This window comes from Sus scrofa, chromosome 10 (genome assembly GCF_054392235.1).
Source record: "Sus scrofa isolate SSC_HxYL_T2T_F1_AM1 chromosome 10, Sscrofa_HxYL_maternal_Yorkshire_Landrace_v2.0, whole genome shotgun sequence".
Taxonomy (NCBI): domain Eukaryota; kingdom Metazoa; phylum Chordata; class Mammalia; order Artiodactyla; family Suidae; genus Sus; species Sus scrofa.
The window spans coordinates 82643838-82668217 of record NC_139392.1 but is presented as its reverse complement, the minus strand read 5'-3'; the positions used below and the strand labels follow the sequence as shown (position 1 = coordinate 82668217).

The 24380-nt window shown below is 36.0% G+C and overlaps 1 protein-coding gene across 3 annotated transcripts in view; it reads right to left on the bottom strand.

Annotated features, from left to right (window-relative positions):
- Positions 1-24380, bottom strand: part of CCDC7 (coiled-coil domain containing 7) — a 336376-nt gene that overhangs the window by 66740 nt on the left and 245256 nt on the right. For all 3 annotated transcript variants that reach the window (XR_014818070.1, XR_014818072.1, XM_084980435.1), the window contains 4 exons: positions 18644-18754; positions 14426-14536; positions 13956-14084; positions 9766-9882 (listed from right to left, as the gene is read on the bottom strand). Coding sequence is in view for 1 of the 3 variants with exons in the window: in XM_084980435.1 (XP_084836561.1) it covers positions 9766-9882; positions 13956-14084; positions 14426-14536; positions 18644-18754 (468 nt within the window). In the remaining 2 variants the exon portion in view is untranslated. The remainder of the gene's footprint in view (positions 1-9765; positions 9883-13955; positions 14085-14425; positions 14537-18643; positions 18755-24380) is intronic.

Here is a 24380-nt window from a genome sequence, read left to right as displayed (position 1 = left end):
GTTATACATGTACACACATCCATTCTCTTTCATATTCTTTTCCCACATAGATTATCATAGAGTATTGGGTATAGTTCTCTGTGCTATACAGCAGGTCTCCATTGGCCAATAATTCCATATACCTCTTGTGCATATGCCAATCTCAAACGCCAGTCCATCCTTCTTCCAGCACCACCTGCCCATTTGGTGACCATACACTTTTCAAAGTCTGTGTGTATATTTCTGTTCTGCAAATAAGTTCATTTGTATCCTTTTTTAAAAAAAAGATTCCATATATGTGACATCACATGATGTTTGTCTTGTTTATTTTTTGATATTGAGCTGCATGAGTTGTTTGTATAGTTTGTAGGTTAATTTGTTATCATTCACTTCATTTGCAAATATTTTCTCCCATTTTGTGGGTTGTCTTTTCATTTTGTTTATGGTATCCTTTGCTGTGAAAAAAACTTTTCAGTTTAGTTAGGTATCATTTATTTTTGGTTTTATTTTCATTATTCTAGGAGGTGGATCTGAAAAGATAGTGCTGTTGCTTACGTCAGACAGTGTTCTGCCTATATTTTCCTCTAAGAGTTTTATGGTATCCAGTTTTATATTTAGGTCTTTAATCAATTTTGAGTTTATATTTTGTATGGTATTAGAGAACATTCTAATTTCATTCTTTTACATGTAGCTGTCCAGATTTACCAGCACAACTTATTGAAGAGACTTTCCTTTCTCTGTTGTAAATTCTAGCCTCCTTTGTTGTAGACTGACCATAGGTGTGTGGGTTTATTTCTGGGCTTTCTATCCTGGTCTATTGATCTATATTTCTGTTTTTGTGCCAGTACCACACTGTTTTGATGACCATAGCCTTGCAGTATAGTCTGAGGTCAGGGAACTGGATTCCACCAGCTCCATTTCTTTTTCTCAGGATTGCTTTGGCTGTTAGGGGTCCTTTATGTCTCCATACAAATTTTTAAATTTTTTGTCCTGGTTCGGTGAAAAATGCCATTGGTAATTTGATAGGGAGTGTGCTGCATCTGTGGATTGCCTTGGGTAGTACAGTTGTTCTGGCAGTATCAATCTTCCAATCCAAGAACATGGTGTGTCTTTCCATCTATTTGTCTCATTTTCAATTTCTTTCATTAGCATCTTTAAGTTTTCAGAGTACAAGTACTGTGACTCCTTGGGTATGTTTATTCCTAGGTATTTTATTCTTTTTGATGTGAGGGTAAATGGGACTGTTTCCTTAATTTTTCTTTCTGATTTTTATTGCTAGTATACAGGAATGCAAGAGATATCTGTATTAATACTGTATCTTGCAACTTTACTGAATTCACTGATGAACTCTAGTAGTTTTCTGATAGCATATTTAGGGTTTTCTATGTACAGTATCATGTCATCTGTGAACTGTGCCAGTTTTACTTTTTTTCCAACTGGGTTCCTTTTATTTATTTTTCTTCTCTGACTGCTATAGCTAGGACCTCCAAAACAATGTTGAATAGAAGTAGTAGAGTGGACATCCTTATCTTTTTCCTGATCTTACAGGAAATTCTTTCAGCTTTTAACCATTGAGAATTATGTTAGCTGCAGATTTGTAATATATGGCCTTTATTAGGTTGAGGTAAGTTCCCTCTGTGCCCACTTTCTGGACAGTTTTTTTTTTAAATCATAAATGGGTGTTGAATTTTTGCCAAAAGCTTTTTATGCATCTATTGAGATGATTATATGGTTTTTATTCTTCAGTTTATTGATGTAGTGTATCACACTGCTTGACTTACAGATATTGATGTATCCTTGCATCCCTGGGTTCCTTTCAGTGCATTATTGTATTCAGCTTGCTAATATTTTATTGAGGATTTTTATATCTATGTTCATCAGCAATATTGGCTTGAAATTTTCATTTTTGTGTTGTGCCTGGTTTTGGTATCAGGGGAATGGTTGCATCATAGAATAGCTTGTGAGTGTGTACCTGCATTTGCTATTTTTTTGGAAGAGTTTCAGAATAATAGGTGTTAATTCTTCTCTGTATGTTTGATAGAATTCACCTCTGAAGCCACCTGGTCCTGGAATTGTATTTTTTGGAAGGTTTTCAATCACAGTTTTAATTTAAGGTCTTGTGATAGGTCTATTCAGATTTTGTTTCTTCCTGGTTCAGTATTGGAAGGTTGTACCTTTGTAAAAAGTTGTCAGTTTCTTATAGGCTATTTTATTGTCATATAGTTGTTTGTAGTAGTCTTTTATGATCCTTTGTATTTCTATGGTGTCAGTAACTTCTCCTTTTTCATTTCTAATTTTATTGATTTGGGCCCCGACTTTTTTCCTTGATGATTCTGGCTAAATATTTATCAATTTTTTGATCTTCTGAAAGAACAAGCTTGTAGTTTCATTGATCTTTTCTAGTGTTTTCCTCTGTTTCTATTTCATTTATTTCTGCTCTGATCTCTATGATTTCTTTCCTTCTACTAACTTTGGGTTTTATTTGTTCTTCATTCTCTAGTTTTTCTAGGTGTAAGGTTAGGTTGTTTTTTTGAAATTTTTCTTGTTTCCTGAGGTAAGACTGATTGCTATAAATTTCCCTCTTAGAACTGCTGTTGCACCCCATGGGTTTTGGATCATTGTGTTTTCATTTTAATTTTTTCTAGATATTTTAAAATTTCCTCTTAATTTCTTCAGTGAAGCATTGGTTGTTAAGTAACATATTTATTAGCCTCCAGTTATTATCTTGCAGTTATTTCTAGTCTTACAGTGCTATAGTCAGAGAAAGATACTTGATATTATTTCAATTTTCTCAAATTTACTGAGGCTTGATTTGTGGCCCAAGATGTGATCTGTCCCAGAGAATGTTTCATGTGTATTTGAGAAGTATGTGTATTCTGCTGCTTTCTGATGGAATGTTTATAAATATCAATTAAGTCTATCTGATCTAATATATCTTCAAGGCCTGTGTTTCCTTATTGACTGTATGGATGATCTGTTCATTGATATTAAGAGGGGGTGTTTAAGCCCCCACCATTACTGTGTTACTGTCAACTTCTCCTTTTACAGTTATTAGCATTTGCTTTATATACTGTAGTGCTATTGTTGGGTGTGTACACATTTACAGTTGTTATATCTTTTTTTTTTCTTTTTACAGATGCACCCATGGCATATGGAAGTTTCTGGGCTAGTTGTCAAATAGAAGCTGCAGCTTCCAACCTATGCCACAGCCACAGCCATGCTGGATCCAAGCCGCATCTGTGATTTATGGCACAGCTTGTGGCAATGCTGGATCCTTAACCCACTGAGTGAGTACAGGGATCAAACCTGCGTCCTCACAGACACTATGACAGGTTCTTTATCAGCTTAGCCATTATATACCACTGAGCCATTATATCTTCTTCTTGGATTGATCTTTTGATCATTATGTAATGTTCTTTTTTGTCTCTTGTAACAGTATCTATTTTAAAATCTATTGTGTTAGATGTGAGTATTGCCTACTTCAGCTTTCTTTTGATTTCCATTTACATGGAATATCTTCTTCTATGCCCTCACTTTCAGTCTGCACGTGTCCCTAAGTCGAAATGGGTCTCTTGTGGACAGCATATATATGGGTTTTGTTTTTGTATCCATTCAGCCAATCTATGTCTCTTGGAGAGCTTAATCCACTTACATTCAATGTAATTATCAGTAAATGTACTTACTGCTATTTTCTCTGCATTGGATTTGTTACTTTAGATCTTTTCTTTCCTTCCTCTTTTGTTCTCTTCTCTTGTGATCTGATGACTATCTTTTGTGTTGTACCTGTATTTTTTTTTCTCTGTATGTGTATCTATTGTAATTTTTTAGGTTTGCAGTCCCCATGAACTTTTGCTATAGCAGTCCCTATATAGATAAAATTGTTTTAGGTTTCTGGTCAAATGCATTTTCAATACTCTGCACTTGTACTCTTCTCGTGTCTGTTGTTTGATATCACATTTGTCTATGAATGGTTTCCTACCTTTATTTTATGTTTACCTTTACTGGTGAACTTTCTCATTTGTAATTTTCTTGTTTCTAGTTGTGGTCTTCCTTTTTCTGCCTAGAGAAGTTCCTTTAGCAGTTATTATAAAGCTGGTTTGGTGGTGCTGAATTGTCTTAGGTTTTGCTTGTCTGTGAAGTTTTTGATTTCCCTGTGAAGTGTGAATGAGAGCTTTGCTGGGTAGAGCATTCTTGGTTGTAGATTTTTCCCTTTCATCACTTTGAATATACTGTGCCACTTCCTTCTGGCCTGCAGAATGATAACCTTAGGGGGATTCCCTTCTACATTATTTGTTGCTTTTCTCTTGTTGATTTTAATATTTTTCCATTGTCTGTAATTTTTGTCAGTTTGAATAATAAGTTTCTTGGCATGTTCCTCCTTGCAATTATCTTGTATGAGACTCTCTGTGCTTCCTGGACTTGAGTGTTTTCTTCCCCGTGTTAGGGAAATTTTTGGCTATAATCTCTTCAAATGTTTTCTCAGGTCCTTTCTCAATCTCTCTCCTCCTTCTTGGACCCCTATAATGAGAATATTGGTATGTTTAATGTTGTGCTAGAGGCCTCTTTGACTGTCCTCATTTCTTTTCACTCTTCTTTCTTTACTCATTTTTATAGCAGCGGTTTGTAACCCTCTGTCTTCCGGCTCACTTATTCATTCTTCTGCCTCAGTTATTTTGCTATTGGTTTCTTCTAGTGAATTTTTCATTTCAGTTATTGTTCACCTTTGTTCTTTAAATCTTCTAGATCTTTATTAAACTTTTCTTGTAACTTCTAGGTCTGTGCCTTCATTCTCTTTTTGAGATCATGAGTCATCCTTACTATCAGGCTAAATTCTTTTTCAGGCAGATTGCTTATCTCATCTTTATTTAGTCATTTATTTGGGTTTTTTATCTTGTTCTTTCATCTGAGACATATTTCTCTGTCATCTAATTTTCTACCTTGTGTTTGTGGTCTGCTTTCCACAGGCTACAAGACTGTAGTTCTTCTTGCTTCTTGTGTCTGTTCCTGGTGGGTAAGGCTGCAGTTGTTGTGCACCTGGATCCACTGTGGGAGTTACAGGCCGCAGACTTTGGACTGAGCTCTCTGGCACATGTGTACATTCCAACAAAGCCAACAGCAGCTAAAGCCAGATGTATCTCAGATACAGGAGCACTCATGTGTTTAGATGTTCCACAGGAGCTGAACTGACAAAGCAGGCAGTGGATTTTTAAATCCATAGTTTGTGCAGCCAGGAGGAGAGATTTCAGCTCTTCCTCCTTAGTCGCAGGGCCCTCGGGGTTCAGCTGGTCCAGGCCCACTTCTGCATGTGGGCAGCCCTCTGGAATCTGCTCCTGAGACAGCAGGAGCAAAGCAGCCTATCCAGGTAAGAAGTGGCAGGGTGTGACTGGGGCAAGTGGGCCAGCCCAGGCAGGAGCCTTTCCCAGGGACCAGAGAGGCAGGAGCCTACACAGATAAAGAGGCTACAGAGGTGGCCCCATCCCTTGCATACCACTTAACAATGTTACTTTGCCTCCACAGCAACCTAAGCCTCCTCCCCAAACATTCCTGGTTGTGGTTCTCTGCCCTCCCACACTTCCAGGCTATATCTGCACAGCCAACAGCAGTCCTTTCCCTGGGTCTTTTCTTATACTTGTTCTATCATGTTCTAGCACTTAGCCCCCACCCTTATCAGTCAACATGCACCTCAGGCTAGGGCAGGTAGGATGATGGCAGGGATTATCTGTGTAGGTCTCATTCTGTCCTACCTGCTATAGACTGGCTGTTGTGCTCTCCTCTGAGTCTCCAAATCTCCTTTCCTATCCCAGCTGATCTCCTTGCTGTTGAGGGGACTCCCCTGGGTGCAGGAACCTTTACTTTCCTTCAGCTCCCTCTCAGGAGCATAGGTCCTGACTTTCTTCTGCCTCTTTTTCCCCTTTTATCCTACCCAGTTATGTGGCAATCCTTTTCATTCTTTCAGGTATTTGAGTTCTGTCAGTGTTCAATAGGTGTTGTGTGAGCATTATTCCATTTGTAGATGTATTCCCAATGTAATTGTGGGAAGAAATGAACTCCTCCTACCCTGCCATCTTGATTCCCCACCCCCGAGATATTTTACATAATTATCAAAGTAGGTCCTCAAACTCAAGTACATCTCAATTCAGACTAGTCACATTTCAAATGCTCAATATCCATCTGTGGTTAGTGGTTGCCACATTACATAGTACAGCTTTAGAATAAAAAAGCTAAAATCTTTAAAAGTAAGGAAAGAGAATTCACTAGCTTATTATTAATAACATGACATGAATTACTAGAGTTCTTTCCCAGAATACAAAGTAGGTTAGGTATTAATATAGTCACTATATTAATGGTTCTAAAGAGAAATGCTGTAAGATTATCTTAAGGTAAAAAGTTACTTTAAGAATTTAAAATACATTCTTTAAAAATTTTCCCCAGCTTTATTGAGATATAATTGACATTGCGTAAGTTTAAGGTTTACAGTGTGATGATTTCATATACATACACGCTGCAAAGTAAATACCACAATAAGGTTAAAATGTCCATCATCTTACATAAATACTTTTTTTGAAATAAAACATTTAAGATTTATTCTCTAAGAAACTTTCACATATACTACAGTATTGTTATCGGCAGTCACCAGGATGTATATTCCCCAAGTCTCTTAAAACTGGAAGTTTGGATCCTTTGACCAACATTTCCCCATTTCTCCCACCTTCAGATCCTTAGCAACCAGCAGTCTATTCTATGTTTCCATGAGTTGGGGACTTTTTAAACTCCATATACAAGTGAAATCATACATTACTTGTCTTTCTCTGACTTATTTCACTAAGCATATTGCTCTCAAGGTTCATCCATGTTGTAGCAAATGGCAAGATTTCCTTATTTATATGGTTGGATAACATTTCACTGCGTGTGTGTGTGTGTGTATGCACAACACATTTCCTTTACCCATTCATCTGCTGAAAGACACCTAGATAATTTTCATATCTTGGCTAGTGTGATTAATGCTACAATGAAAACAGGACTGCTGATATTGTTACAGCAGGCAGATAGGCATGAGCAGAGAAGGGGGACACAGGGACAGATGACAGGAAATCATGCATCATGCAAACAGCAGGATCCACGGGCAGATAAAGAAAAGCAGGAACCGCCAGACTGACAGGAAACCACACATTTTGGGGTGGTAAGTGCCCTGGAGGTGGAAAAGGATATGAATCTCAAGTGTCTGAATGTAACCTGTTGTTCATCATGCCCTCATTATAATAAAATTATAATAAAATTATCTATGCAGAAAAGACATACACATCATGCATCGATGCATGACACTTCCAATAAAAGCTAAATAAGGACAAAATCCCTCCTTTTGGGAAGGTTCAGCTGGGATGAAAATTAAGGAATATGACCCCCCAAACCTCAGCTTCCCAGTGAAATTCCACCCATGCAAGTGGATGCCCCTTATAACCTGCATGCCAGAAAAACACAGGGCAGCTACTTGTGGGCCTGCTGGCCTCTCTTTAAAAGGTGTATTTCTCACTTAAATAAATCCTCATTTTTCTTTCTCAATTTCCATCTCATTTCTGAATTCCTTCTGCAAAGAGACAAGAACCTAACCTTTGGGAACAATAGCTCTTTGAGATTCTGGAATTATAAGCTGCTATAGCTAGGTTTCCAGATATAGGTTAATATATAAAAGTAAACTGACATCCTATATATCAGCAATGAACAGGTGGAATTTGAAATTAAACACCATTCTTATTAGCATCAAAAATGAAATACTTAAATATAAATCTCATAAATATAAGAAGTCATCAAAGATTTAATGTAGAGAGGTTCCATATTCATGGACAGGAAGGCTCAATATTGTTAAGCTGTCATCTCTTTCCAACTTGATTCAATGCAATACCAATCAAAATTCCAACAAGCTATTTTGAAGATACTGACAAATTGATTCTAAAATTTATACTGAAAAGTGAAATATCCACATTAGTGAACACAATATTGAAGAAAAACAAGGTCAGAGGTGCTACCTATCTTCAAGACTGATGATATCTAACTTCAAGACTTCCTATAAAGCTACAGAAATCAAGACAACTGGTGAAAAAGTAGACAAGCAGGTCAATGGCAACAAAACAAAGAGATGTAGACTATACAAATATAGTCAATAATCTGCGACAGAAAAGCAAAAGCTATTCAATGGAGAAAGGATAGTCTTTTCAACAAATAGTACTGACACAACTAGATAGCCACATGCAAAAAAAAGTGAATCTAGACATAGACCTGACACTTTACCAAGAATTAACAGTGAATGGGTCATAGACCTAATATAAAATTCAAAACTATAAATCTCCTAGAAGGTAACATAGGTGAACATCTAGGTGATCATAAGTTTGTTGTTGACTTTTCAGGTAGAACACCGAAAACACAATTCAAGGGAAAAAAAGTTGGATTTCATTTTACACAAATACACAAATTCTGAGTTTCCGTCATGGCTCAGCGGAAACGAATCTAACTAGCATCCATGAGGATGCAGGTTTGATCCCTGGCCTTGCTCAGTGGGTTAAGGGTCCAGAGTTGCCGCGAGCTGTGGTCACAGATGCGCTTGGATTCCATGTGGCTGTGGCTGTGGCATAGGCTGGCAGCTACAGCTCCTATTTGACACCTAGCCTGAACCTCCATATGCCACGGTGTGGTCCTAAAAAAGAAAAAATACACAACTTCTGTTGTATAAAAGACACTGTTAAGAGAATGATAATACAAACCACAGGCTGGGAGAAAATATTTGCAGAACATATATCTAATAAAGACCTGTTACGCAAAACATACAAAGAACCTCTAAAACCTGACAATTAGAAAACAGACAACACAATTACAACACAGGCAAGGGTGTGAACATATACTTTGCCACAGAAGCCATTTAGATGGCAAATAAGCATATGAAAAGATTTTCAACATATATATCATAAAGAAATTACAATGAAAACAATGAGATATCACTATACACCTATAGCTAAAATCCAAAATGCTAAAAACAACAAACAATGTCAGGAACGTGGAGCATTGGGAACATTTATTTGTAGTTGCCGTGAATACAAAACACTACAGCCACTTTGTGGACAGCTTGGCAGTTTCTTATAAAGTTAAATATAGTTTTACCATATGGTCCAGCAATTGTGCTCCTAGGTATTTACCTAACAATGTTGAAAACTTGTGTTCCCACAAAAGTTATGTTGTACCCCACAGGTGCTAAGTTGTTTGGATATAACTAATTAATAAAGAAACTGTTGGGCTTTTCTTATGGTTTAGGATCATTATGAAAAAATTACTCAGACCATACAAACTACCAAGAACTTCTGTTGCAACTGTTTACAAAAAACTATAAATATTTATTACAAGTAAGTAAACATGGCTCTATTATTATCAGATAAAGGCCAAAAAGGTATTTTTTGAGATAGAGAGTATAATTTTACAAAGGCTCATGTTTACCAGGTAAATATTACAAGCATGGATTTGTACACCTTTAATACCATAATTGCCAAATATACATGCAATCTGGCAAAACTACCAGGAAACACAAATCAATCTGTACTCACAGTGGGAAAATTTAACATACATCTCTTAGTAACACAAAATAAACAGAATTTCAATAAAATTAGAGTTTAACAACACAGTAAATATATTTGATCTTATAGATGTACACAAAAGATAAAATTAAGCATTCATAAACGTAAGACAGACAGTTTTTTGCTTACTTAAAAGTAAATCAGTAATATTTAAAATTATCATACTTACTATTTAGGGTTTCCATTTTGACAGCTCTAAGCATCTTAGTTTGAGATTGGCTTTTTGACAATTCAACTTCATCGTCAGGTAAAAGATTTTCATCTAGTATGTCTTTTGCTTTCTGAGCTATAAAAAAAAGATGCTTTTAATCTATTAATAGAGAGTTGGATTTACTGAAAATCCTCTGTAATTTAAACACATGTTAAATATCCAGGAATATTTCTTCACATGTTTTGAAATAATAAAATCAAGTAACACATTACTGAAATAGTAAATTATAGAGTGAGTATGTGAACTGTAGCGATAATGGAAGCACTTTTCAAAAGAATAGTTCTACATCGTATTCAAATTTTAGGAGTAAATGCAATGTTCCCATAAGAGATATGGGTTAGAGATAAAAAATAAATAATACATTCAAAATAAATTTAGAAGAAGACTCAAAAATAGATCAGGTAAGAAAGAAAATACACATGATGGTATAGCTACCTCCAAAATATCCATACTTCCAGTAAATGTATTAAATTGCTTCATTTAAAGCACAAAGAGTGTTACATTGGATTAAAAAATAATCAATTATGTACATACAAAAAGGCTAAAAGTAAAATGGTGAAAAAATTATTCTATGTAAATAGTTACATAAAGAAAGGTATTATGTTAACATCAAGCAAAATAGACTAAAGGCACAAAAAATTACCTCAAAGTGTCCATCATAAAGATAGAAATTCCAGTTCACTAAGACAATATAGCAGTTTAAAAATCTTAATATTATATGTTGTATCTATGTATTTTTTATACATAATAAAAAAGCATTAGAAACATAAAAGTAAAATTGACAGAACTACAGAGTAATGGAGAAATAAGCATTCACAGTAGCTGAATTTACTATTCCTTTCTCACAAATGATAAAATTAACAGAAATTTAATGAAATTAAGAAAGTAAAATCTACATAATCAACTTCACCTAATGGAGAACATACATACATACACTACATATGTTGTATAAATTACGAATTTGTGTACATATATGTATAAATGATACAGTATATAGTGTATATTTCTATGATCAACTGAATAAAATAATCAAGAACTAAAGAAAGCAACTTTTTCTTCTTCTTTTTTTCTCTCTAGGACTGCACCTGCAGTATGTGGAATTTCCCTGGCTGCAGCTGCCACAGCCACAGTAGTACCAAAATTGAGCCATATCTGTGACCTACAGCTCAGGTTGTGGCAATACTAGATTCTTAACCCATTGAGCGAGGACAGGGATCAAACCCACATCCTCATGGATAAGAGTCAGATTCTTAACCTGCTGAACCACAGTGAGAACTCCTAAAGAAAGAAATTTAATTAAAAATCATTACATGATATTCTTACTAGTATATCTCACTTTTCTGGCAGTTCCAAGTATCTTAATTTGACATGAGTTTTTTAAGATTTAAATTTTATCTTTAGGTGAGAGATTTTCATCTGATATCTCACCCACTTTTTTTCAGCTTCAAGAACAGAGGCTCTTAATCCAATAAAAACTAAAACAGCTGGATTTTGAAACCTCTAGATTACTAATGTATACCAAGTGAAACTTGTTAGTTTCCTTCTAATTTTACAACAATTTAAGCAAATATACACAATTTTCACAAACGATCAAATCATCTTCCTTTTGCTCAGTCTCTCCTCCTCCCCTAAGAATCCTCTGGTGCGTTTTCAAAATAGACTATGATATTAAGTATAAAAATTATCAGAATGCTCTCCTGAAAGTATGTGGAGGACTCTTGTTACCGCATACATGCACTTAGAAAGTTGTAATTAGATTTTATTGTACTAAAGGTATTCACATTTAAAAAATACTTTAAAACTTTTAACAACATATATGATTAACTTAAAAGTCAGACTGGGAGTTCCCATTGTGGTTCAGCAGGTAAGAACCTGACACAGTGATTATGAGGATGCGGGTTCCATCCCTAGCCTTGCTCAGTGGGTTAAGGATCTGGCTTTACCACAAGCTGTTGCATAGGTTGCAGATGCAGCTCGGATCCAGCGTTGCTTATGGTGTAGGCTGGCAGTTGCAGCTGCAATTTGACCCATAGCTCAGGAACTTCCATATGCCATAGGTGCAGCCATAAAAAGAAAAAAAAGTCAGTTAATTAAAAAGTAATAATTTCAAAAATAAGGAAAGAAAATAAAAAGAAACCTGGATCAGGTAGGAAAAATAGAAAGCACCCCCAAAAGGAAATATTTAACTCCAAATATATTAATAAGTAAATAATTTAAGTAGATTACATGTTGTAGAGATAGACAAAGAGAGTCACACTGGATTTAGAAACAATTTAACTATAACCTATTTATAAGAGAGGTCACTGAATTATAAGAATACAGAAAACTGGAAAGTAGGAGGTGAAAAAAGATATGCTAGGCAAATACTAACCAAAATAAATCTGCAATAGTTGTGTCAATGTCATACAACATAGGATTTTAGTCAAAAGACTTTCCTGGAGACAGACTAAGATGATACCTTTTATAAAAGCAAAATGTTGAGTCCATAAGGATTACCTAACATTTTTATTTGTATGCACCTAACAACATAATCAGTATAAAGAAAAAGGACAATACTACAAGAAGAAATAGAAAAATTCACAATCATAGTGGGAGAATTCAATATACATCATGCCATAATACAAACAAAATTCAAGGAAAATAAGAAAAAGGAATTTAAATAACAGTAAAATTTTGACTCAGATGTCTGTAAGCTCACACATTCATGAACAAAATTCTGCTTAAAACAATTAAATATAAAGTAATTTAGTAATTCATTATTATATTTACTACTGAGTCTTTTCTTTCTAGTAGTTCCAATTGTCAGGCAAAAGATTTTCATTTGACACTTCATCCATTTTCTGGGCTCAAGAAGAAAGACTCATAAAAGCATTCAGTAGAGAACTAGATCTGTGGCAGAACTTCTAGATTTACAGTATATGTTAGTTCTCTAACAAAATTTTATCTCATTTTTTAATGATATACACAAATCACTGTCTAAATGAAGTGTAAACATAATACATTTTTCACGCATGTATATGTAAGCAGTTTTTACTTTTTGGATATACAGGGGCATTAAATATATTTAATTTAGGAGTTCACATTGTGTGGTGCAGCAGAAATGAATCTGACTAGGAACCATGAGGTTGTGGGTTCGATCCCTGGCCTTGCTCAGTGGGTTAAGGGTATGGCATTGCCATGAGCTGTGGTGTAGGTTGCAGACGTGACTCACATCCTGTGTGGCTGTGGCATAGGCCAGCAGCTATAGTTCTGATTTGACCCTTAGCCTGGGAACCTCCACATGCCATGGGTACAACCCTAAAAAAAAAAAAAAAAAAGCAAAAAATAAACAAATAATTTAATTTAGAAATATTACTATAAGCATTATTATAAATACTTACATGTTTTAAATAATTATTTATGTTTTAATAGTATTCATACTTTTGAATAAAGTTTAAAATTTTTGGTATCAAATATGGCTAATGAAAAATATACATAATGATAAAAAACAAAGAGATTGAAAGAATGAGAGTAACATATCAGGAAAAACAGGAAGAACCAAGAAAATGGTGGAATTACAGCTAAAAATATCGATAATTAGATTATATATGATTATGAGAGGTAATTAAAAGACAAATATCAGATTGAATTTTAAAATACATACAATTAAAAGTTTCTTATAGGAGACACAGCAAAATCATAAAGATACAGGAAAATTAAAGTAGTAGGATAGAAAAAATACATCATGCAAATACCAACCAGAACAAACTTTGTGGAGCTATACTGAGAGCAGATGAGGTAGTTTTAAAGGAAAATAAACAAATAAAAAGTATAAAAATGATGAGGGGGTCTCTTCATTAGGATAAAAGTTCTTCCCCCAAGCATATTATCAATTTAAAATTTATATGTGCACCAATAATAGAGCATCATAAGCTATAAACCAAAGCTTGCCACAACTATAAGAATAAACAGAGAAATCCACAAAGTGTAAGGATTAACATACATAATTCCGTGATTATAAAAGAAACAAATAAATCATCAAGAAAGACCTAAACTATGATGTATTTGGAATAAATACTAAAAAAGCAAATGGTTGAAGATATGGTCATAAAAAACAGTGTTCTGAATTTAATTAAAATAACTTATGAGATTTATATTTCATTACTTACTATCAAGATTCTTTCTGGTAGCTCCAAGTTTCTTAGTTTGAGATTGGTTTCTTGAAAATAAAGCTTTTTTCTCAGGAGGTAGAGTTTCAACTCTTACTGTATCATTTCTCTCGTTTTCAAGAGGAAATGCTAAGCAGAAAAAAATATATTTTAATAGAACTTCTGGATATGTCAAATAATCAAATTTTCTTTCATGGAAGTGAGGTACAGAAATCACATGCATAGTTTTCATGAATGTGTGTGGCAGCAGTCTTGTTATGTAGTAACTACTGACTGTGCAAATACCAACCAAAAGGCATCATTACTTTTACTTTTGTTCTCTAATTATCATAGGGCATTCACACTTTAGTTCATTTATTTTTACTTCTACAAATTATATGTCAAATACATATTCACAAACCAAAGAAAAAAAACCTTCTGGTGAGTTTAATTTAAAGCAATTTAAAGTTTTCTTTAATTATTATACGTACTATTGCGTCTTTCCTCTCTAGAAGCTACTTGTTTCTTTACTTGCGTTTGGGGTTTTGAAACTAAATCTTGATTCACAAGCATAAGATTTGTATCTGGTACGCCATAATAACCTGCATAAAGAGATGCATTTAGTGCACTAAATGGACAAATAGATCTATTGTGAAATCTCTAGATTTCAGATTTACAACAAGTTTACAGTGGCATTTTCTCTCATTTTTATAAACTCATAAGTCAAGTATTATAATGCTAGATCTGTCATAAAAATTGATGATGCTGAAGTTGTCTCCTTATTTCATAATACTCCAAAGCAACAAATATATTTTATATTGGTCTTCAGGGTTCAGGAGTTATTATTTACACTTTAGGTTAATGTATTATAATAATAGAACAAACAATGAAAATGCCTATACGCAAGGTCGTTCATTAATTGCAAAACACTTACAACCATCTAAACATTCAAGCACAGGAGATTGGCTGAATAAACTGATATATACCTATATATATATATACACACACACACCCCACAACTATGGTATTGGCATAGCGTAAGTACTGCTACAGTGGCAGATAATGGTGTGTGTGCGTGTGTATATTATATATATATAGTATATAAATATCTGTACATAGAGTGAGACATTCCCCTCTGTACCCATACATCTGATCTTTGCAAGATGGCATTGCATGGGAAAATGAAAGAGTGGTTGAAATAATGGTAGCGCTGGTGCCCTTTCATAATTAGACCCTTACTTGTATTATTGCAGTATGTGAATAAAGGCCTACTTGTTACTTTCAATTTGGTTTGACATCTTTATAGACTACCTTCACAACTGGTAGCTCTCTCTTGGGGACAAAGGATGGCAAGCAGTGTGGCCCAATTAAGCACAGAAGCTTTCTGGAAAAGCAAAAAGCAGGAATATCCTCCAAGGAACTTTGGGAAGATGCTAAAGAAGACTACAAGGCTTCTTGGGGAGTACCAGCTGGTTATTTGCAAGAGTTTGAGGGTCTAACAATGCACTTTGTCAGCCACAGCAATGAGTTAGGAAGTGTTATGTCAGGAATGCCCTGGGGTACTCTCAGAGAGTGCTAGCAGATTGTTTATGTAAGCTTTTTGGGTTAGAGGGGTACCAAAGGTCTTTCTCTTTAGTTTCAGACTCCCTGCCAAAATTACAGATCCAACAGAGAGGGTTCTGGGAAACCTAGGGAAGCAATCCCTCTGGCTACTGCTATTGTCCTCTGATGACAGTATTAAAAACTGTCACATGGAGTACCCGTCATGGCGCAGTGGTTAACGAATCCGACTAGGAACCATGAGGTTGCGGGTTCGGTCCCTGCCCTTGCTCAGTGGGTTAACGATCCAGCGTTGCCGTGAGCTGTGGTGTAGGTTGCAGACTCGGCTCGGATCCCGAGTTGCTGTGGCTCTGGCATAGGCCAATGGCTACAGCTCTGATTCGACCCCTAGCCTGGGAACCTCCATATGCCGCGGGAGCGGCCTGAAGAAATAGCAAAAAAAAAAAAAAAAAAAAAAAAAAAAAAAAGACAAATAAAATAAAATAAAATAAAATAAAATAAAAACTGTCACATATACTGCAAGCTAATTTGTACCCAACAACTGTTGTCAACTTTAATGAGGTTCCAGACAATGATGGATAGCCTACAACATAGCGAGTTGAGACTCCTGATTGAATTAAATGAATATAGAACTCTTAGGTATTGCTTTGCCCAGTGACATAAAAAGACCTTGGAGACTTGGTTTTTTGCGTGTACTACGAAAGAAGTAATCTTATACTTAGCAAGAGATAGTGGTACTTTGTGGGTTGCATCACTATAAAACCCCTCCTTGAGAGTGTCCTGACAACAGAAAGTTTGATCAAGGAGGAAGGAGAAAGAAAGACAGAAGATGAGAAGAAAACATCAAGACCCTCTCCTTCCTCAGCTGGCTACTATTTTTGCTCTGACAGCTTTCAGCATGAGCCTATAACTAAAATCATGTTTACAACACCATTGCAGAGTCTACAGCAGCCAGGTAAACCATGCTGGAGGGCTTTGATTCTATAGCAATGAGTAAGAACAGTAGATAAAACTGTTAACTCGCTCAGATTTCTAAATTTATTTGTACTACTTTTGCTGGTTATCAAGCTAAATCAAACTTCTTCATAAGGTTAGGTGATAATGTTCTGCAACAAAATATGGACTTGACTGGGCATGGAAAAAAGAGCTTCTGATTAAATAGTAAAAACTGACTGGCAAAGAGAGCAATGTAAAATAGTAACCATGTGCTGTCTCCTCGACAATGCTTCTAGAAAAGCTCTCTGAGTCTGGTTACTAGACGGTGGGTTCTCAAAGAGGTTGATGGCTGGGTATTAAGTCATAACGGCCACAAAAGGTGGACCCATTAGGGTCTTCATGTTAACAACCCCTGTGATAAATAAATGTGTTATTTCCTCTGCCTCTCCCTGTGAATCTGGAAATGAACAGATGAGCCCCTCTAGCTTGGATTGAGAACACTCAACTTTCAACAGCAAACAACACCAAGAGTTATATCAGGTTGTATCCCAGGGTCAGAATTCAATGGGGAGATAGGGAAGAATAACATTTCTGGGCCTATAGTGCAGAGGCAACTATAACCCAGGCAAACCCTAGCATTAGAATGAGAGGAAAACAAATGATGTCTCTGACTTTGGGTCTGAGGTCATTATCAATGGGACACTTACCTACACCCAAACATGGATGGGTCTCTTTGGCCAACTACAAACTCTAAACTCCAAATTTTTTAATAGAATTCACTACTATAATATATTATGAATGTATTCTTGATATAGATGTATTATGTAAGTGAACACCTGCTTACCTTTGCCCTCAAGCCCCAAAGACAATTGTTCCAGTTAGGGCCATTTAGTGGGGCATATGGAAGACCATAAACCTCTCTGACTAGCAGCCCCTAGTGCTATTCTTTTTTGAAAACAGTTAGTAGCAACTGCCTGGAGTGAAAAAAAACCAATGCCTTCATTGCTGAGTTTAAGGAAAACAAACTTCATGAAACTAATCATCCACGCAATAGCCCTATCTGACCTGTGCACATGGACTTATGAGCATAGAGTCTCAATGGGTTATTGGCAGCTCAATACTGTAGCACAACTCTGAGTACTGGAACTGCCTGACTTTAGGACTGTCACAGAGGCTATTGCCTAAGATAAAGAAATTTGGTGTACGAAAACTGACATCTCAGACTGCCCTTTTAGCATTACTGTCCATGTGGATGATCAGGATCATTTAATTTTATGTGGAATGGGTTGCAATATACCACCAATATCCTTCCACAAGTATACCTAAATTCTCCTACTATTTGTCATCAGATACGATAAGACCTGGCTACTGGAAGGAACATTAGCCTTCTACTATACTGAAGACATCTTCCTATGGGCCCCAGACAAGGGCACTACCCAATAAGGACTGGTTACTCTGCAGACTCACACGTGGCAACATGAATGGGCTATTAATACAAAGTTTAGGATCTATCACCCAAGTAGAATTCTTAGGCATGATCTGGAAAGGGTGACAATACCTCATTTCAGAGATGACTGCCAACATATGGTCTTCTTAACTACCTCAAATAAAAAAGGAGACCCAGAAATCAGTGGTACTCTTCTGAAAGTGGCACTTTCCACACAAGGAATTGATGGCACCCATCTATGACGTTACAGAAGACCTCACCTTTGTGTATGCCCCAAATAACAGAATACCCTAGTGTGTGTGCGGGGAGGGGGGGAGCCCTCCAGCAGGCCTCCCAGGTGGCCCTTCCCTTAAGCCTCTCTGATTCCTATTTACTGTGTAGTTATGGATCTTAAAAACTTTTCAGTTTGTCAGTTAGAACCTATGTCAGAAGAGCATTGCTGGTGGTCAGAAGTGCCCATTGGGCATAATTTCCTGGAACCTGTAATCTCCCAGAGTCAGCTAAAAGGTACCCACTCTTTTGAGATACTACTGGATGGTTACTGGGCTTTGATGAATACTGAGTGCAAATCCTATGGCTGTGAAATAATCTTACCAACTTGAAAGTATTAACACTTTTGCTTTTCTTTCTAATTATCTTAGGTTATTCACAGTTTAGATCATTTACTTTTACTTCTATAAAATATATACTCAAATACATATTCATGAACCAAAGAAAAAAGATCTGATGAGTTTAATTTACAGTTACCCATAATTGTTATACTTACTATGACGTCTTTCCTTTCTGTAAGTTGTTCGTTTCTCTACTTGCATTTGGGGTTTTGACACTGAATCTTGATTCACAAGCGTAAGATTTTCACCTGGTACTCCAGTATGAGCTGTATAAAGAGATGCACTTAGTCCACTAAATGGAAAAACAGATCCATTGTGAAATGTCGAGATTTCAAATTTATAGCAAGTATACAGTAGAATTTTCTCTCACTTAGAAAATTATCAATAAATTGACATAATGTTAGATCTGACATGAAAATAGGAAAAATTTTAATGGGTACTACTGAAACCTTATTTCATAAATATTCTGAAGCATCAAGTATATTTCATATTAGTCTCTACTTCTGGATTACATATATATTAGGCAAATGCATAAGAGAACAAACAAAAATGCATATGCACAAGGGTATTCATTACAGTATTATTTGTAACTGCAAAATATTTTAAACCATCTAAATGTTCAAGAATAGGATATTAGTTTAATAAACCAATTTTTTGGCCATGCCCATGGCATGTGGAAGTTTCCATCCAGGGACTGAACCTGAGCCACAGCAGCAACCCAAGCTGCTGCAGTGACAATGCCAGCTCCTTAACCCACAGTGCCACAAGTGAACTCCAATAAACCAATTTATGTTTGTTTGCTTTTTTTGTCTTTTTAGGGCCACACCTGCAGTATATGGAGGTTCCCAGGCTAGGGGTCCAATTGGAGCTACAGCTGCCAGCCTCTGCCAGAGCCACAGCAACTTGGAATCCGAGATATGTCTGCGACGTACACCACACACAGCTCACAGCAACACCAGATCCTTAACCCACTGAATGAGACCAGGGATTGATGCTAGTCAGGTTCATTAACTGCTGAGCTATGACAGGAACTCCCAATAAATCAATTTATACACAATACATTATGGTATAGTATAAGCTATGGTATATAATGTGGTGCTATTTTAAATACTTTTATTAAAATAATAAAATATTTTTATAAAATATATGGAGGGATTTCTAGGAGATAATGGAAAATGGAAAAAAATTTCAGGTATCTGGTATGCTAACTTTTAGTTCAGAAAATAGTCAGAAAACATAGAGAAACAGGAGTTCCCGTCGTGGCGCAGTGGTTAACGAATCCGACTAGGAACCATGAGGTTGCGGGTTCGGTTCCTGCCCTTGCTCAGTGGGTTAACGATCTGGCGTTGCCGTGAGCTGTGGTGTGGGTTGCAGACGTGGCTCGGATCCCGCGTTGCTGTGGCTCTGGCGTAGGCCGGTGGCTATAGCTCTGATTCAACCCCTAGCCTGGGAATCTCCATATGCCACGGGAGCGGCCCAAGAAATAGCAACAACAACAACAACAAAAGACAAAAGACAAAAAAAAAAAAAAAAAAAACAAAAACATAGAGAAACAGATATTAACTTTACAAGGTGAAACAGAGAAAAGATAAGCAAGAAAATAATATAGTAACTTGCTACTTGCCAGAAGAAAGGGCAAGAGAGAGGACTTTGGGATGCACAGGGAAGGATGTGGGAAGAAATGATACTCTTAAGTACACCTTAATATTAATACTAATATTAATATTAATACTAATACTTACTTCTGGAAGTAGGTCAATGTTCCACACATTCCAAAAATAAAACTAAATGAACAAAGATAACAAGAGGAAACAAAAATTGAAAGCAAACTTAATGAAATGAACCTACTCAAATCCAAATGAGTCATAGTGTTTGAAACTTAGTCTTAGGCAAGAATATGGGGAGCAGATAGAAGCAAATCATTAGATCTTTTTAGCAGGCTTGTTTTTGTAGTGGTAGTGCTATGAAATTCTGTAATATGGTTTGAAACATTGTAGGACTGGGCAAATAGATAAATGTGATGATGTTTTAAGAGTCAGGATTAACACTGTGGAAGAAAGGGCATACATATATGAAATGGAAGAAGGTGAGAAGGAGGCCTGAGAGACTAGAATTGAAGGTGCCAGTATCATACTGTTTTGATGACTATAACTTTGTAGTATAGTCTGAAGTCAGGGAGCCTGATTCCTCCAGTTTCATTTTTCTTTCTCAAGGTTTCTTTGGCTATTCAGGGTCTTTTGTGTTTGCACACAAATTTAAAAATTTTTTGTTCTAGTTCTGTGAAAATGCCATTGGTAATTTAATAGGGATTGCACTGGATCTGGAGATTGCCTTGGGTAGTATAGTCATTTTGACAATATTGATTCTTCCCATACAAGAAGATGGTATATTTTCCCATTTATTTGTGTCATCTTTGATTCCTTTCAACAGTGTCTTATAGTTTTCCAATACAGGTCTTTTGCCTCCTAGGTAGGTTTATTCCTTTTGATTTTATCCTCTTTGATGTGATGGTTAATGGGATTGTTTCCTTAATTATTTTTATGATCTTTCATTATTAATATATAGGAATGCAATCAATTTCTGTGTATTAATTCTATATACTACAACTTTACCAACTTCACTGATGAGCTCTAGTAATTTTCAGGATGTGTCTTTAGGGTTTCCTATGTATAGTATCATGTCATCTGCAGACAGTGACAATTTTACTTCTTCTTTTCCAATTTAGATTCCTTTTATATCTTTTTCTTCTCTGATTGCTATAGCTAGGATTTCCAAAACAATGTGGAATAAACTTGGTGAGAGTGGACATCATTGTCTTGTTCCTGATCTTAGAGGAAATTCTTTCAGATTTTTACCATTGAGAATGATGTTAGCTCTGAGTCTGTCACATACAGTCTTTATTATGTTGAGGTAGGTTCACTCTATGCCTACTTTCTATAGAGTTTTTTTTTTAAATTGGAAATAGGTGTTGAATTTTGTCAAAAGCTTTTGCATCTTTTGAGATAAGCATGATTTTTATTTTTTAGTTTGATGTGGTGTATAACACTGATTGACTTGTGGATATCTAAGAATCCTTACATCCTGGGAAAAATCCCACTTGCTTGTTGTGTATGATTCTTTTAATGTATTGTTGTATTCTGTTTTCTAATATTTTGTTGAGGATTTTTGCATCCATTTTCATCAATGATCTTGGCCTGTAGTTTTCTTTTTTGTGGTGTCTTTGTTTTTGGTACCAGGGTGATGGTGAGCTCATAGAATGAGCTTGGAAGTACTCCTTCCCCTGCAATTTTTTGGAAGAGTTTCAGAAGAATAGGTGTAAATTCTTCTCTAAATGTTTTATAGAATTCACCTGTCAAGCCAGAAGGTCCTAGACTTTTGTCTTTTGGAAGTTTTTTAGTCACATTTTCAATTTCAGTACTTGTGACTGGCCTATTCATATTTTCAGTTTCTTCCTGGTTCAGTCTTAGAAGAATTTGTCCATTTCTCCTAGATTGTCCATTTTATTGGCATACAGTTGCTTGCAGTAGTCTCTTATGAACTTTTGTATTTCTGTGGTGTCATTTGTAATTTCTCCTTTTTCATTTCTAATTTTTATTTGTTTGTCTACTTCTAACTCTAGTTTTCCTTCTATTTCCATCACATTTGTAGCTACGTCCTCCACTAAAGTCTTGAATTCTTCAAAGTCATCCATGAAGGTTGGAATTAACTTCTTCCAAACTCCCATGAATTTTGACATTTTCACTTCTTCCCAAGGATCATAGATATTCTTAATGGTATTAGAATGGCAACTTGTTTGCAGAGGTTTTCAATTTGTTTTGCCCAGATCCATTAGAGGAATCACTATCTATGGCACCTATAGCATTATGAAATGTATTTCTTAAATAATAAAACTTGAAAGTTGAAATTATGCCTTAAATCATGGGATTAAGAAAGGATGTTGTGTTAGCAAGCATGAAAACATTAATCTCATTTTACATCTCCAGTAGAGCTCTTGCGTGACCAGGTGCATTGTCAATGATCAGTGCTATTTTGAAAGGAATCTTTTTTTTTTTTTTCTGAGTAGTAGGTCTCAACAGTGGGCTTAAAACATTCAGTAAACCATTTTGCAGAAAGATGTGCTGTCATCCACGCCTTGTTGTTCAATTTACAGAGCACAGGCAGAGTAGATTTAGCATGATTCTTAAGAGCCTTAGGATTTTCAGAATAATATATTATTTGCCCCAAATTCAGGTCACCAGTTGCATTAACCCTTCACAAGAGAGTCAGCCTGTACTCTCAAGTTTTAAAGGCAGGTATTGACTTCTCCTCCCTAATTCTGAAAGTCCTAGATGGCGTCTTCTTCCAGTAGGAGTCTGTTTAATCTACACTGAAAAATCTGTTGTTTAGTGTGGCCACTGTCATTAATTATCTTAACTAGATCACCTGGATAATTTGCTGTAGCTTCTAGATCAGCACTTGCTGCTTCCTCTTGCACTTTTGTATTATGGAGACTTTCTTTTCTTAAACATTATAAACCAACATCTTCCAGGTTCAAACTTTTCTTTTGTAGCTTCTTTACCTCTCTCAGCCTTCACAGAATTGAAGAGAGTTGGGCATTGCTCTAGATTAGGATTTGGCCTAAGGGAATGTTCTAGCTGGTTTTGCCTTCTTCCAGCCAAATAAAACTTTATCTGTATCAGCAAGAGGCTGTTTCATTTTCTCATCATCTGTGTATTTACTGGAAGAGCACTTTTCATTTCCTTTAAGAACTATTCCTTCACATTCATAACCTGGCTAAGTGTTTGGAGCAAGAGGCCTGATTTTTGGCCTATACTGCCTTTTGACATGCCTTCCTCACTTAGCTTAATCATTTCTAGCTTTTGATTTAAAGTTAGAGACAGGCAACTCCTCCTTTCAGTTGAACACTTAGAGGTCATGTAGGGTTATTAAGTAGCCTAATTTTAGTATTAATGTTTCAGGGAAAACGAAAGCCTGAAGAGAGGGAAAGAGATGGTGGAGCAGTGAGAATACACACAACATTTATTAAGTTTGCCACTTATATGGGTGTGGTTCATAGTGTCTCAAAACAACTACAAACAGTAACATCAGAGATCACTAATCACAGATCACCATAACAAATATAATAATAATGAAAAAGTTTGAAATATTGTGAGAATTACCAAAACTGACACAGAGACATGAGGTGAGCAAGTGCTTTTGGAAAAATGGCACTAATAGACTTGCTTGATGCAAGGTGGCCACAATCCTTCAATCTGTAAAAAATGCATTATCTGTGAAATGTAATAAAATGAGGTGTGCCTGTAAAGCGCATTGCATTTTGAGGAAAGCAAACACCCTGAAGATACCATAGGGTTACTTGGCGAGGTGTTAGAGAAGTCCATTAGACACTCTCAAGTGATACTAGTGGATCATAGGCAAGAGACTGAGAAGTCTATGGGCAATTCATCAGTCATGACAATGTATCTCAAAAAGTACTAGTGGACCCCAGGGTTTCTTGGAGAGTATGAGTGATTATTTACATAAGCTTTTCATGTATAAGGGGAACTAGTGGTCCTTCCCTTTAGCCTCCAACTCCTTGCCCAACCTTGACCTAACTCTGTGTCAAATTACAGATCCAAGAGAGATATCATAGGAAAACTAGGGAAGCAATTCTCTAGCTACTGATTCAGTCCTCCAGTGATGGGAACAAAATTCATCAGAGATTCTGAATGCTGAACTGCATCCAAGTACTACTGTTAACTGTAAGAACAGGAACAACAAGCAGTTACAAGACAGCCTACAACAAAGTGAGCTTTTGTTGGACTCATGCCTCAAGTGGGAAATAATGCAGAGCCTTTGGGATCACTTCGCCCCAGAAATCTGAATCTCCTAAAGACTGGGGTAGTTTTCCTC